This window comes from Bufo gargarizans, chromosome 6, assembly GCF_014858855.1.
Source record: "Bufo gargarizans isolate SCDJY-AF-19 chromosome 6, ASM1485885v1, whole genome shotgun sequence".
In the NCBI taxonomy this organism is placed as follows: domain Eukaryota; kingdom Metazoa; phylum Chordata; class Amphibia; order Anura; family Bufonidae; genus Bufo; species Bufo gargarizans.
Window position 1 is genome coordinate 34,253,701 of NC_058085.1, and position 14,512 is coordinate 34,268,212.

Here is a 14,512-nt window from a genome sequence, read left to right on the forward strand (position 1 = left end):
CGTCATGATGGATGATCACCGACCCCTCACATCACCAGGTAATAGACATGACTACATACACATGTCCTCTCATTATCTGTATGTAAGGAATGAATTCAGTCACTGGATGTGTTTTCTACAGTTAAGGAAGAGAGAAGAACACCGGAGAGATGTCCCAGTCCTCTTCTTCCACAGGATGGTTCAGAAGAACATTACAATGTCCCACAGGATGATCAGGTAGTTGGAGATAAGGGCATCAAGATGGAGGATCACCAGCTTCTCACATCACCAGGTAATAGTCATGACTAAATCCACACGTCCTCTCATTATCTGTATGTGAGGAATGAACTCTGTCACTGAATGTGTTTCCTACAGTTAGATCCATTCACAGAATACCACCCTCTACTATGAACACCACATCTTTTGAGACCGGGCCCAACTACCATCTCAGCAAAACAAGTGATATTACCATCATCTGCTGCTCAATCTGTTATAATGAATTTGTCAGGAATACCTCTTTCAGATGGAACAGAGAATTCTCACTAAGGGATTGTTGTATGTACCCACCACACAATTTAATTATTTTGAATGGGTGAAAGATCTACACCTGTTCACTAGAAAATTAAGGTGGCACAAAATCTTCTGCCCCTCTGATAGAAAAAGAAGTCTTGAACAGGGACTTGAACACAGGATGAAAAATGAACGTCCGAAAGGACAGGGTCCCTTCTCCACCCTCAACTAGCGATCTTAAAAATATTGTACCGCCACTGGGATATAAAAACTATACGTCTACAGAGATGGAGGTGTTACGACACTTGAGCATGAACAAAGATCTAGTAATTAAACCCTTGGTTAACGGGGGAATGTGGTTGCTATGTCCGTTTAACAATATCGGAACATGTGTCTGTCACTCTTATCTGACAGAACAAGTTATGAACTATTGAAGTCTGATCCCACTACTTTGTATTCACAAAAGCTCTCCCAGATGCTGCGGGAGGCCCTTGAGGGGAAGCTGATTGACCGTAAGGAGTGTGAGTATCTTGGACCACCCGACGCCAGGGTGGCTACCTTTTACGGCCTCCCAAAAATTCACAAAGGAACCAACCTCCTCAAGGGCCGACCAATAGTATCTGGAATTGGTAGTCTTACTGAACATGCAGGCACTTACATTGACAAAATACTTTGTCCATTCGTTATAGCCCTACCATTGTATCTACGAGATACGACAGATATACTCAAACGTATTGATGGCATTACACTGGAACCAGATGTCTGGCTAGCATCTATTGATGTTGAGGCATTATATATCTCAATCTCCCATAACAAGGGCTTGGCAGCGGCTAAGTACTTTTTAGACTCTAGGTCCAATGTTTTGAAGGAACATAATCACTTTATCGAACTCTTGGACTTTGTACTTGCCCACAACTACTTTGTGTTTAATGGTCAATTCTACCACCCGCTCAGGGGAACCGCAATGGGTAGTCCATGCGCACCGACCTACGCAAATTTACTCCTGGGCTGGTGGGAGGATTCAGTTGTTTTCTCCGAGACCATATCACACTGGACCAAATTTATCACATTCTGGTCCAAATTTGTAGATTACATGCTGTTATTTTGGTCTGGAACCTGGATGACTTTAAACTCTTTATGCGTGAACTCAACACAAATCATATAGGGTTATACTTCACATATCAACTTCAACGTGAGACAATAACTTTTTGGATATACAAATCCAGAGGGGAGAGAAAAATCCCATAAAAACCACATTATTTCGTAAAACAACATCAGCCAACAGCCTGCTCAGGTAGGATAGCTTCCACACTAGACCACTGAGAAGACGCATCCCAAAAGGACAATTCCTGGGGGTACGCAGAAATTGTTCGGACCACATGGATTTCACTAGGCCGGCCTCACTATTATTCCATTGTTTTAAACAGAGGGGATACCCGGACTCATGTCTGTATGAGGCCTGGAGTAATTCTGAGTCCATGGATAGGTCCACATTACTTCAATCTGAGGGGAGCAAGTGCTCATGAGAAGTGATCAGAATTATCGGCACATATGACATAGCATCCCAACAAGTTTGGGACATTTTTGGATGGTACTGGTCTCTTATCAAAACAGACCCAGATCTGACCAACCTTCTCCCAGACTATCCGGCAATAACCTTCTGGCGGGGACGCAGTATAGGGGACACATTAGTGCACAGACACCTCGAAGCTCCCACAAGAAATACCAATATAACAAAATAATAGCAAAGACAGGTGCACTCTGCGGTCTTACTAAACCCTCAAACTGATTTTAAAATTGAGAGATTAGCCAACTTGTCCTACGGTGTAGGACATGTCTGAGCCCGTATACGGGACACATTAGTGCACAGCCACTTTGAAGCCCCCACAAGAAATGCCTGGCTGTTGGATAGGAGACGTGGTACCCTCAGGTGGAGGAAAGTGTAAGGACTGCCCCTTTGTTGAAGTGGGCAATAGTTTTTCGAGTAGTGCCCAAGAACGGACCTACACTGCTCGTACGTTTGCAAATTGTAATACTGTAGGTTTAGTGTACTTGGCTCAATGTGAATGCGAAAGTAAATATGTTGGCAAGACCTGTAGAGCCTTCAAGAAAAGGATCTTGTCGCATGTTGGGGATGTTCGCAACAAACGCGATAAACCGCTCTCATGACGTAATACTTCATCATGGAGGCAATGTTAACACATTGCGATTCTCCATGATTGAGACAATAAAACACTCCATCAGGGGAGGAGACTTTGATAAAATTTTAAAGCAAAAGGAATCCAAATGGATTTCTGTGTTAAACACCATTTTACCCTCTGGTCTTATGACAATATTGATTTTTCATGTTTTTTTTATAGTCGGCCATCTCAGCATTTCATCTAGGAGGCCGTATGTTTTGGACCCGGTTATGAACGGGTAACAGCTGGGAACATGTGGCCATTCCCTAAACTGGGCATCTTTACCCCCTCTACTACCCTCTCAATAATTGATTGATTACTTAGAGGGGTCGCGCCAACATCTACCATCTGGCATAGGCCTAAATTTCCACCTCCTTTTCCTTCCTTTTTTTATGTTCCACGCAATACTGTCTTAATAAAATTACACATAGGTGCCCGCAGTGGCCCATTCATGTCATGATATCCTTATCTGTGTAGCAGGTTGACTGTATCGAGGTACGGGCACCGATCATGTGACTGGAAGTGATCACATGGCTTGGGCTTGTGAAGCGCGATCACGTGACCTACTGGTTTGAGTACTGGTACGGGTTTGACACGTGACTCGCGCCACGTCATCACCGGGGGCCGAACACCATTCTTGCTATTGAGGATAGCATCCCATTACTTGTTCAGCTATCAACGCCCTCTATTTATTCGGCGGCTTATTTAAACCCTGTAAACCGACTTTCTCTTGCCACTCCACTATACTGACCGATGATGTGACACAGGTAGGCCTTGCGGCTTCATTTCCTGAGCAGTGCTTCCCCCTTTATGACACCCTTTGTATCATTACCTGTCCCTGATAAATTTCTGTGTTGTTTCATTACAGACAATTTGTCATGCGGACCGCCTATGCTACCGAACAGCAACCATATTGGCTGGTTACCCTTCTTAACTTCTTTGGGTTAGGCTACTTTCACACTTGCGGCAGTGTGAGCCGGATCCGCCAATCTGCATGTGACTGAAAGCATTTGTGAGATGCATCCGTATCCGGATGCGGATCCATCTCACAAATGCATTGCAAAAACGGATCCGTCTCTCCGCTTGTCATGCGGACAGACGGATCCGTTTTGTATCTTTTTTCAAATTTTTACCTCTCTGCGGATCCAGCATTACGGTATTTTGAAAGCCGGATCCGGCACGAATACATTCCTATGGGGAAAAATGCCGGATCCGGCATTCAGGCAAGTCTTCCGTTTTTTTCACCGGAGATAAAACCGTAGCATGCTGCGGTTTTCTCTTCTGCCTGATCAGTCAAAATGACTGAACTGAAGACAGATTGCTCTCCATTCAGAATGCATGGGGATACGCCTGATCAGTTCTTTTCCGGTATAGAGCCCCTGTGACGGAACTCAGTGCTGGAAAAGAAAACTGCTAGTGTGAAAGTACCCTTAAACATATGGAGCACGCAAGTACCGTTTATTTTGACAAATAATTGTTTTTCGCACCTTGCATGTGGAGACATATATATAATTTTTTTTTTTTACAGGTATTAACTGGGAGGGGGTCATTTGGCCCACTAGCCCTATTATACCATTGTTTACTTTTACCGAAATGTCTTATCAAATGACGAATTGGTGTGGACGAAATTGCTGACTATTAGGTTTGATCATCTACGTGAAAAACTTTCTGATGCCTATTGAGATACTGCATGGGTGTCCCCTGATGAGCCCATTTTATGTACTGGGCGAAAAGCGTTGGGGTGAAGGGACCTATACTTTGTGTAACCATCTTTGGAAACTGAAGGTGTCTTTTGGCATATAAGGATATAATGTAATACTGCAGAAATTGTATTGGGCATCTACTCATTCATTGTTATGTATTCAGCAATTATTTATTTTGATGTACTGCTTTCATTATTTTGTGTATTTAGAGTAGGTCATTGAATAGACCTGTTCTATGGCACCTTATCTTCGTCTGCCTCAATAATCCGTTTTCAGGGCCATCCGAGGGCTTGTAGGAGGTTCCTAAATACGGGATCGCCCTTATCGGGGCGGATATTCCGTTCTATAGGCAGGGCTATACAGTGTAGGGTGAGAATCAGGGTAAGGTTCCCATTTGACCACCACCACCAGCCATGCCTATGGTATTGTCCCATCCCGTATTGTGGAATTTTGATTATCATTGTGTCTTCATCAGTTCTGTTTAATATAATAATTCTTGTGGGGTTTTTACTTAAATAAAGGCTATGTTTTAGATTTTGGTGGTATTCTGTGACTAGTCTATTTGGATTTATACCACTTTAGTATATTGACCCTCTAATGGGCTATTGTCTTATCTACAGTTAGATCCAGTAAGATGACAACGCCGGAGAGATGTCCCAGTCCTCTTCTTTCACAGGATGGTTCAGAAGAACATCACAATGTCCCACTGGATGATGATCAGGTAGATGGAGATAATGTCTCATGAAATGTTCTCTATGATCTGTAGAAATGTTGTGAACTCCACTCTTCACCAGCCAATGGATGAAAACCTGTGGATACTTAAGGCACCTTTCTCAAGGCTTCTCTAGCTTGGTAGATCCTGCAAAGCTGCTATAATCTGTTTGTCTGTCTGTGTACTGACATCTGCCTGGATTCTGAATCTCTGCCGCCTGACCTGACTCGTGCCTGTTTACCATTCTGACCTTGTGTTGCCTTACCTGACCTTTGGACTGATTATCAGATTAGCATAAACTCTGCCTGCCATTGACTATGAGCTTTTACTGATCTCTCTGTGCTTTGCACTTGTGTCTCTAACCCCTATGGGTCAGCAGCCAACCACAACAGGACTATTCCAAGAGGTATCAGCTTGGTGGCTCCCCTGCAGCTAATGCCAGATCCCTGTATAGGGAATAAAAGATGAAATGCAGGGGACTGCCAGGATAAGTCCCTCAGGACAAGCCCAAAGTCAAACCAGTTGGTTGGCATGATTGATTTACGTCCACTGTCTGTAACAGTTTTAGCCTTGTATAATGATGGTGGAGATGGCAGTATTACAGCTGACCATAGACATTACATGTTGTCTGGATCGTCTCACAATTTTCTGACTATGGATACTGCTGTTTGGAACAAACAGGTTGGAGTTGTACAGAAGACCTGCAGATATTTGGGTCAGATTAGCCCTGTCAGTTTTGGTCGTCATTCTAATTACTGATGTTTTCTGGTCATATAAAACCTTCAACATGACTTCAACCATCTGATGACTTTTACAATATTTCTTTCACAGCTTGTGAATCCAGGTGAATATCTGAACATTATATATGTTACAGACACATATGAGAGGGGTGATGAGCAGATTAGAGAGGATATTCCTACAGATATCCGCCCAGGTGAGTAGTAACCACTAAATAAAACAGAGAAGACTCTACTCATTCAGACTCATTTACTTAAGCTCAAATATCTAGCATTTCCACTTCACCACCATAACGGCCCAGAGAGATTGACCCCTGACCTCTGTAGGGGCAGGAACAGAGAGAGGTTTAAAAGGACCCCTCCCACCACCATTCACCAGTGTGTTCCTGCCCCTATAGCGGCCAGGACAGAGAAAAGTCCTCTCTGGCTTCAGGGAGGTGAAGTGGACCTCGTTTTTTATTTTCAAAGGTACCTGGGTGACCGCATCGGCGGTCCTTGTGGCCTCCCTTACGGGTCCATCATCTAGGTAAGCGTCCCCTGCTCTCCGGCGGACTAGTTCCAAAGCTGGCAGGGTGACGCCGGGGTCACGCTCCCTACGGGAGGGAAGCCTGCCCTGAGCTGCCGCAGGTCGCCTACCTCCTTGTGGGGGAGCCGACCGGAAGGACGTTCTGCGTAGTCGCGCGCGTCTGACGTCACTTCCGGGTTGCCGGCGAAACCCGGAAGTAGACGGGGCCTCTACAATAAAACGCTCCCAGCACTCTTTCCCGCTGCGTTCTCTGCATCGCTCGCTCACCGGACATGTCGGACCAGGAGAGGGAGAAGGAGCCGCAGCTGAAGGAGCAGACCGCTTCAGAGCGCCCCTGCGTGAGTAGCCCACCTGGGCAGCCGGCAGCTTTACAGACGCAGGGGGTGTCTGTATGTGTGTACACCCTAGTGTATTCACTGTTCCCTCTCCCTGGGGGTCTGCGGGTATACTGCACCTAAGTTATGCTCCTATACCTGACTGGCATAAATTAATGGGCTGCCTCTCTCACTTTAGGCCAAACTACCTTTAAAAAAGTCAAAGAAGACCGCCAGATGCCTCCAGTGCTCCGTCCGGCTTCCTGATGACTATACAAAAAAACTTTGCTTGGATTGCATCGCTAAAATAGTGAGAGAGGAACAGCCCTCAATTATGCAGGAGTTCAGATCCATGATTCAGGAAGAGGTTAAGTCTTCCCTGACCTCCCTCCGTGAGGATATCCGGGGGTCTCGCCCACCTAAACGACCCAGAATGGTCTATATTTCTGACTCAGAGGATTTAGAGGACAATGCCTCATCCTCTAGAAAAGAGGACGAGGACCCCCTATCTGAGGGCGAGATCGTCGAGGACACTAAGAAATATTTCTTTACCTCCAGTGAGATGAGTGACCTTTTAAAGGCTGTCAGGGATACCATGGGGGTGGAGGATATCCAGCAACCCCATACGATTCAGGAGGAGATGTTTGGTGGATTGAAGTTCAAACGCTCCAGGTCTTCCCCATAAATGAAAACATTAAGGAAATGGTGATGGATGAATGGGCCCATCCTGAAAAGAAACTGGGAATTTCCAAAGAGTTCAGGAACCGCCTTGTGTTTGACCCGTCAGATTCTAAGATTTTTGATGAGGTTCCTAGAATTGACGTCCAGGTGGCCAAGGTTAATAAAAGAAACCTCACTTCCATTTGAGGATTCCTGTCAGTTAAGGGACACTATGGAAAGGAAGGCTGACAGTTTATTAAAAAAGTCTTGGGAGGCAGCAATGTTTAGCGTCAAGACAAACATAGCTGCTACTTCAGTCGCCAGGTCTATGTACCTATGGCTGAATGAATTAGAAAATCATCTAGTTAACAAGACATCTAGGGACCAGATACTCGATACTATTCCCCTACTAAAATCCGCCACAGGTTTTCTGGCGGATGCCTCCGCAGAGACAATTAGGTTCTCAGCCAAGGACGCCGCTTTGGCCAATGCTGCCCGATGGGCACTTTGGATGAAATCTTGGTCGGGGGACATCTCTTCCAAGATGAAGTTATGTTCTATAGCCTTCTCAGGGGAATACGTGTTTGGTCCTGTACTGGACAGGATCCTTGAGAAGGCTACAGATAAAAAGAAGGGATTCCCTGAAGAGAAGACCGCTAAAAGGAAAACTTCCTTTCGTAGTCAATTTTCCCAAAATAGCTCCTTTCGTGGTAGGGGTAAAACCGGACGTTGGAGTTACCCAAAAGGGGGGAGGGGTAGAGGTTTCCTCCTTAATCCCCAAAACAAGGGAGGTGAGAAGCAGTGACGCCAGGATAGGGGGAAGACTATCCCAGTTTTTTGCTCAGTGGCAACAGACTTCTTCCAGCCTCTGGGCTCAAAATCTTGTCAGAATCGGTTACAGGATAGAGTTATCTTCCCCCCCCCCCCTCCAAATGTGTTTCTGGTTTCTCACCACCCATCTCCTTGTCAGCTCAGCCAGATCTGGAAGGAGGTTCAGAATCTCCGGGACTTAGGAGTGGTGATTCCTGTTCCCGAGCTTCAGCGGGGGCAGGGTTTCTACTCCAGCCTTTTCTTAGTAAAGAAACCGGGGGGTTCCTTCCGTATGATCATAAACCTCAAAAGGCTAAACAAATTCGTTACCTACAAAAAATTCAAGATGGAATCCCTAAATTCCACCATTCCTTTAATTCAAAAAAATGCGTCCCTCTGTACAATCGACTTAAAGGACGCATACTATCATGTTCCTATTCACTTCCAGTCTCAAAGATTCCTGCGATTTGCAATAAGGGATCACAGAGGGTCTGTTCACCACTTCCAGTTCGTGGCTCTCCCCTTCGGGCTGGCCTTAGCCCCAAGGATTTTCACGAAACTGGTGGTAGAGATGGTCGCCTCCCTGAGACCTCAGGGGGTGACGGTCGTCCCTTATCTAGACGACTTTCTACTAATTTCCAACTCTGTGGATCAGTCCATAGCAGACCGAGACATCTTCTGCTCCCTTCTGACATCTCTGGGGTGGGTGATAAACCTAAAAAAGTCATCCCTAGTTCCAAATACCAGGGTAAAGTTCCTGGGGGTCCTGTTAGATTCAGAAAAACTAACAACCTTTCTTCCAGCAGAAAGAATTCAGAACCTGCAGTCAGCTATCAGGGCCGATCCTTCTCGTGCAGAGAAGCGATGAGTCTCTTAGGTCAGATGACAGCCTGCATAGTAGCAGTCCCTTGGTGCCAGGCCCATTACAGAGCCCTTCAGTCCTGGCTTTTAAGGAAGTGGGACAGGAACCTATCCTCTTTGGACAGGAAAATGCTGATCCCGGGCCACATAAAATCCTCAGTACGGTGGTGGCTTCAAACAAAAAACTTAACGAAGGGCATGGTCTGGTTCAGAACCCCAGCAGTGCTTATCCATACCGACGCCAGCGTAAAGGGGTGGGGCGCAAAAATTTCTTCCGATCTCTACCAGGGAGACTGGCCTCAAAGTATTGCAGCTCAGTCTTCAAACTACAGGGAGCTCAGGGCAGTTTGGGAGACAATACAGGTAGCCGCTCCAAAATTAAGAAACCAACATATAAAGGTCTATTCAGACAATGTAACGACCGTGTCCTACCTCAAACATCAGGGGGGCACACGGTCTCAGAAACTAGAAGGTCTGTCCAAAAAGATCTTCCTCTGGGGGGAAAAGAACGTAAAGGTCGATATCTGCAATTCATTTAAAAGGAAGCCTAAACTGTGCAGCAGACTTCCTCAGCAGGACTACCATAGACCAGGGGGAATGGTCTTTAAACAGGGACGTCTTCAATCTGATTGTCCAGAGGTGGGGCCTCCCTCTGGTAGACCTATTTGCTACAAGAATAAACGCAAAGGTATCAACCTTTTGCTCCCTAAACCCAAGGGACAGGCCCCTAGCGATCGACGCCTTCTCCCTACACTGGAACTGGGACATTGCATATGCCTTCCCTCCGTTCCCATTAATCCCAAAAGTCCTCCAGAAAATCATCAGGGACAGAGCCAGAGTAATCTTGGTCACTCCGTACTGGCCCAAGAGGAGCTGGTTCTCGATTCTAACCAAACTCTCCTCTCAGGAAGCTTTTATTCTCCTAAGGAGGAAGGATATCCTGATCCAGGGGCCGGTTCTCCATCCCCATCCGGAAATCTTCAGTCTCTCGGCTTGGATCCTGAGTCCAACCTTCTAAGACGTAGAGGTCTCTCTGAGGGGGTTATTTCTACCTTGAAAGCCAGCAGAAAGAAGGTGACAAACACCATTTATTTAAAAATCTGGAAAAGGTTCTGCACCTGGTCGGGCGACAAAGCCCCAGATCAAACCAGACCAAATATACTGAAGATTTTGGATTTCCTGCAGAAGGGCCTAGAGTCGGGGTTAAGTTCTTCTACCCTTAGAGTCCAGGTCTCAGCACTTAGTGCATATTTCGATTCCGAATTAGCCAACCATAGATGGATCCAAAGATTCCTGAGATCTGCAGCCAGACTAAGACCTTCTCTCAAATCAAAGGTGCCTACCTGGGACTTAAACACTGTCCTTAACGGACTCACAGGTCCGCCTTACGAACCCTTGGACTCAAGTTCTCTGAAGCATCTTTCCCAGAAGGCGGCTTTTCTTATTGCTATAACATCAGCAAAAAGATTGAGCGAGATCCAAGCATTGTCAATAAGACAACCATACCTCACAATACAGGACGACCATGTCACCTTGAGGCTAGACCCGACGTTTTTACCAAAAGTAGTAACCGACTTCCATAGGAACCAGGAGATCATTCTTCCCTCCTTCTGTGAAAACCCTAAGAATTCTGGAGAAGAACGCTTCCATACCCTGGACGTTAAACGAACAGTGCTAAAGTACCTAGAGGTCACTAGAGACCTGAGGAAAGTGGACAACTTACTAGTGCTATTTTGTGGTAAAAATAAGGGGAAGGCAGCTTCCAGATCTACCATTGCCCGATGGGTAAAACAGACTATTACAGACTGCTACAGGATCGAGGGCATCAGTTGTCCAGAGGTCATTCGGGCTCACTCTACGAGAGCCATGTCGGCCTCTTTTGCTGAAAGAGCAGGAGCTTCCCTAGACCAAATATGCCGGGCTGCAACCTGGTCTAGTGTAAATACCTTCACTAAACATTACAGACTTGACTTATCCAGGTCCTCAGACCTGGCTTTTGGTCGCAAGGTCCTACAGGCCGTTGCCCCACCCTAAGACGTATATAATTTGTTATGTCTCTCTGGGCCGTCATGGTGGTGAAGTGGAAAGCCGGAATTAGACTTACCGGTAATTCATTTTCCACGAATCCACCATGACGGCATGATATCCCACCCCGAAAATACATTTTACTCCAAAATTTGGTATGAACTTAATACCAAAAAAAAACAAAAAAAAAAACACTTTGTGATTTTCACTCGTTAACTGGTGATTGTGGCACTATAATCTGGAACTCACTGGTGAATGGTGGTGGGAGGGGTCCTTTTAAACCTATCCCTGTTCCTGCCCCTACAGAAGTCAGGGGTCAATCTCTCTGGGCCGTCATGGTGGATTCGTGGAAAATGAATTACTGGTAAGTCTAATTCCGGCTTTTAGATGATAAAACTTGTACTTCAGAATTATTTGCCAATTTTTCAACTAAGGAATCATTAATTCCTTCAAAATGAGCCTAGTTCACATGTCAGTGTTTGGTGATCTGCAGTGACTGTCGGCCAAAACCCCATGCAGGTGAACAACACAGAAGTGAAAATCTTTCCATTATACCTTATCTCTGTGTAGGCTCCATTCCTGGTTTGACTAAACCAATGGGCGGTTTGCCTAATGGTCATAGAATATTTTTTTTAGGTAGCTCAATCTAGGTGATCTACCATGGAGCTGAGGACAAACATGTTTTGCGAATTATACGATTGTGCATTCTTTTGTAAGCCCCATTTTCAGATATCTCTGTGCCCCCATAGTAGTGATGGCAGCCACAATTATTATTCATAAGGCCAGTATATATGCTAGGCTATTTGTATAAGCAGTTCTTGGTGTTATTTGTCTATGTAGATGGTTTAGCCAATACTAGGAATAGATTATGAAGGCAGGAAAAGTCTAAAGAACCTTTGTATACAAAGAAAAAAAAAAAAAGAAAAAATTGATACCAGCCTTAGACTTGCTCTAAAGCCATGGCTTCTTTGAGACAATACTGCTTCTCCTCTCTGCCCTGTTTTATAGCAAAGTGCATGTAGCCATCAAGAAGTTTGTGACACTGACACTACCTAATAGCACTGACTCACAGGTCCCTATATTATTCTTCATTGAGCCTTTCACTAGAAAAGAGTGGTGATAGACACATTGAAACCTATGACGATGCTGGCTTCAACCCAAAAGTGGGAAACTACAAGAGAACAGCCTGATGACCTAACGTCATGATCTACTGGTCCTTGCTTGGAGGTCTACTAATAGCTAAGGATCTGTTTTGCCATTAATATCTCAGTCGACAATTACATTTTGCTCCATGCTTTGCAAATTTGAAGTACATTTTCTACAGAAATATTCAAAAATATAATAACAATATCATTCTTAGGTTATATTATTCAAAATTGTAAAGTATGTTTTGTTTTTGACAGGTGACTGTAACAGGAGCTCAGGAGAACATCTGGTGTCTCCACATTTTAAAGCAGATGATCATGTCACACAAGATACCTATGAAAAACATGCCATTATCACAGGTGTACCCTCTGACATTCACAGCAAAAATCCATCATATGATGCTATGAAACACATGGAGGAGAAGCCATTTTCATGTTCATATTGTGGGAAATGTTTCAATCAGAAATCAGATCTTGTTAGACATCAGAGAATTCACACAGGGGAGAAGCCATATTCATGTTCAGAATGTGGGAAATGTTTTAGAAACAGATCACATCTTTTGAAACATAGGCATATTCACACAGGATTGAAACCACATTCATGTTCTGAATGTAAGAAATGTTTTACCCAGAAGTCGGCGCTTGTTATGCATCAAAGAACTCACACAGGAGAGAAGCCATTTTCATGTTTAGAATGTGGGAAATGTTTTACTTGGAAATCAGATTTTGTTAGACATCAGAGGATTCACACAGGGGAGAAGCCATATTCATGTTCAGAATGTGGGAAATGTTTTACTCAGAAGTCAGCGCTTGTTATGCATCAAAGATCTCACACAGGGGAGAAGCCATTTTCATGTTTAGAATGTGGGAAATGTTTTTCTTGGAAATCTGATTTTCTTAGACATCAGAAAAGTCACACGGGGGAGAAGCCATTATGATGTTCTTAATGCAGGAAATGTTTTAACTGGAAATCAAATTTTGTTAGACCAAGAAAATGTACACAAGGGAAAAGCTATTTTTGTGTCCTGAATGTGGGAAATGTTTACCCACAAATCACATCTTTCTAAACATCAAAAAAGAACTCACACAGGGGAGAAGCCATTTTTTTCCGTTAAACTAAAGAAAAAATATCACTTACAGTCAAGGTAAAGTCATGTCACACAAGAGAAAGGGAAATCAGTTAAAATTCATAAATGATGATTATGAAATCTATGTAATTACCAATCAATGTCACTTATCCAAAAAGCAAATAGAATCCAGATAACTCACCTGTATATCCACCATGTGCAGAGAATATTTTACATTCATTTATTTAACTGAATATTAAAACTTGTTTCTAATTATTAAAATTTTTTGCTTTAAAACTTGTATAATTGTGTTTGAATTTATCTTTTGTTATTTGTTGCACGTGTAAGGATTGCTCTCTCTGCCTGGGACGGCGATGACAGACTTCTCATCAAACAGGGTTTTCAAGCTCAAATGGTGTTTTTTTGGTCACCCAGCACATCAAACTTCCAAGTCTGGCATCACTTGGCACGGTGAAGTCGCAGCTTCACCTCACAACGTGTTACATCAACACAAAACGATAAATTCTTGCCCGGCTAGGCGCTCACTATACAGAGGTTTTCCCTAATTCACCTCTAGCTCAGTGTTCACACTGCGGTATTGAGCTTCACTCAGCCATGCGGTCAGACTGCGAACAATGCAACTCATTGGGGTCTCGGTCCACCAATTCTCCCGATTCTGACCATGTGATGCCCCTCTTCTCCAGGCATCACCGGACCCTCTAAACTCAGGCTTTACTCAGCTTTTTGGCCCCCCAGCCCTCCTAGCTGGGACCACACAGAGCCTCTGCAGGCTTCCTTCTCTCCTCCCACAATCACACACTGAGGATTGCTTTTCCCCTCAGTGTTTATTGCAGCTGGCCTGGGGAATACTTGTACTGGACTGTGGGTGTGGACTGAGAGACTCCCACTACCAACCTGTCTCCCAGTCCAAAGAAATCCAGCCCATATAACTTAAACAAAACATCTCCAGCAAGGTATGCCTTGCTGAACCAAAACACATCTCTGGATTTCTGCTGCCTCACCCAACTAAACTGGAAACCAGGTGAGATTTACACCCCCTACACACCTCTACTTTACACTTCCCCACACATGTTATGTAGTTTCCTCAGAACCTATAAGGTTAAGGGAGAGCATTTTGTGTAAATATAGTGATGTAAGAATTGAGCCATGGATCCTAGACTTTGTGGACTCTGTTAGGGCACTTTCTGTTCTTGAAAACCATCCTTTCATATTAACAATATTGCACTACTGGACAATGTTGGATTCTGGGGCAGCTGGAAAAT

At 44.4% G+C, this 14,512-nt stretch overlaps 1 protein-coding gene across 1 annotated transcript; it reads left to right on the forward strand.

Annotated features, from left to right (window-relative positions):
* The first annotated feature begins 7 nt into the window (after positions 1-7).
* Positions 8-13,530, forward strand: LOC122941931 (zinc finger protein 286A-like). Its single transcript, XM_044299429.1, has 5 exons — positions 8-38; positions 122-271; positions 4,993-5,093; positions 5,916-6,018; positions 12,421-13,530. Exons 1-5 carry the CDS (start codon positions 8-10, stop codon positions 13,098-13,100), a joined length of 1,065 nt encoding a protein of 354 aa, XP_044155364.1. The 3' UTR covers positions 13,101-13,530.
* Positions 13,531-14,512: the final 982 nt, after the last annotated feature.

Excerpts from the sequence above, each read along its gene's own strand:
- LOC122941931 (XM_044299429.1), top strand. The coding sequence starts at position 8 with ATGGATGATCACCGACCCCTCACATCACCAG. Across the intron at positions 39-121 it reads CCGACCCCTCACATCACCAG|TTAAGGAAGAGAGAAGAACA; the intron begins GTAATAGACATG and ends TGTTTTCTACAG. Across the intron at positions 272-4,992 it reads CCAGCTTCTCACATCACCAG|TTAGATCCAGTAAGATGACA; the intron begins GTAATAGTCATG and ends TCTTATCTACAG.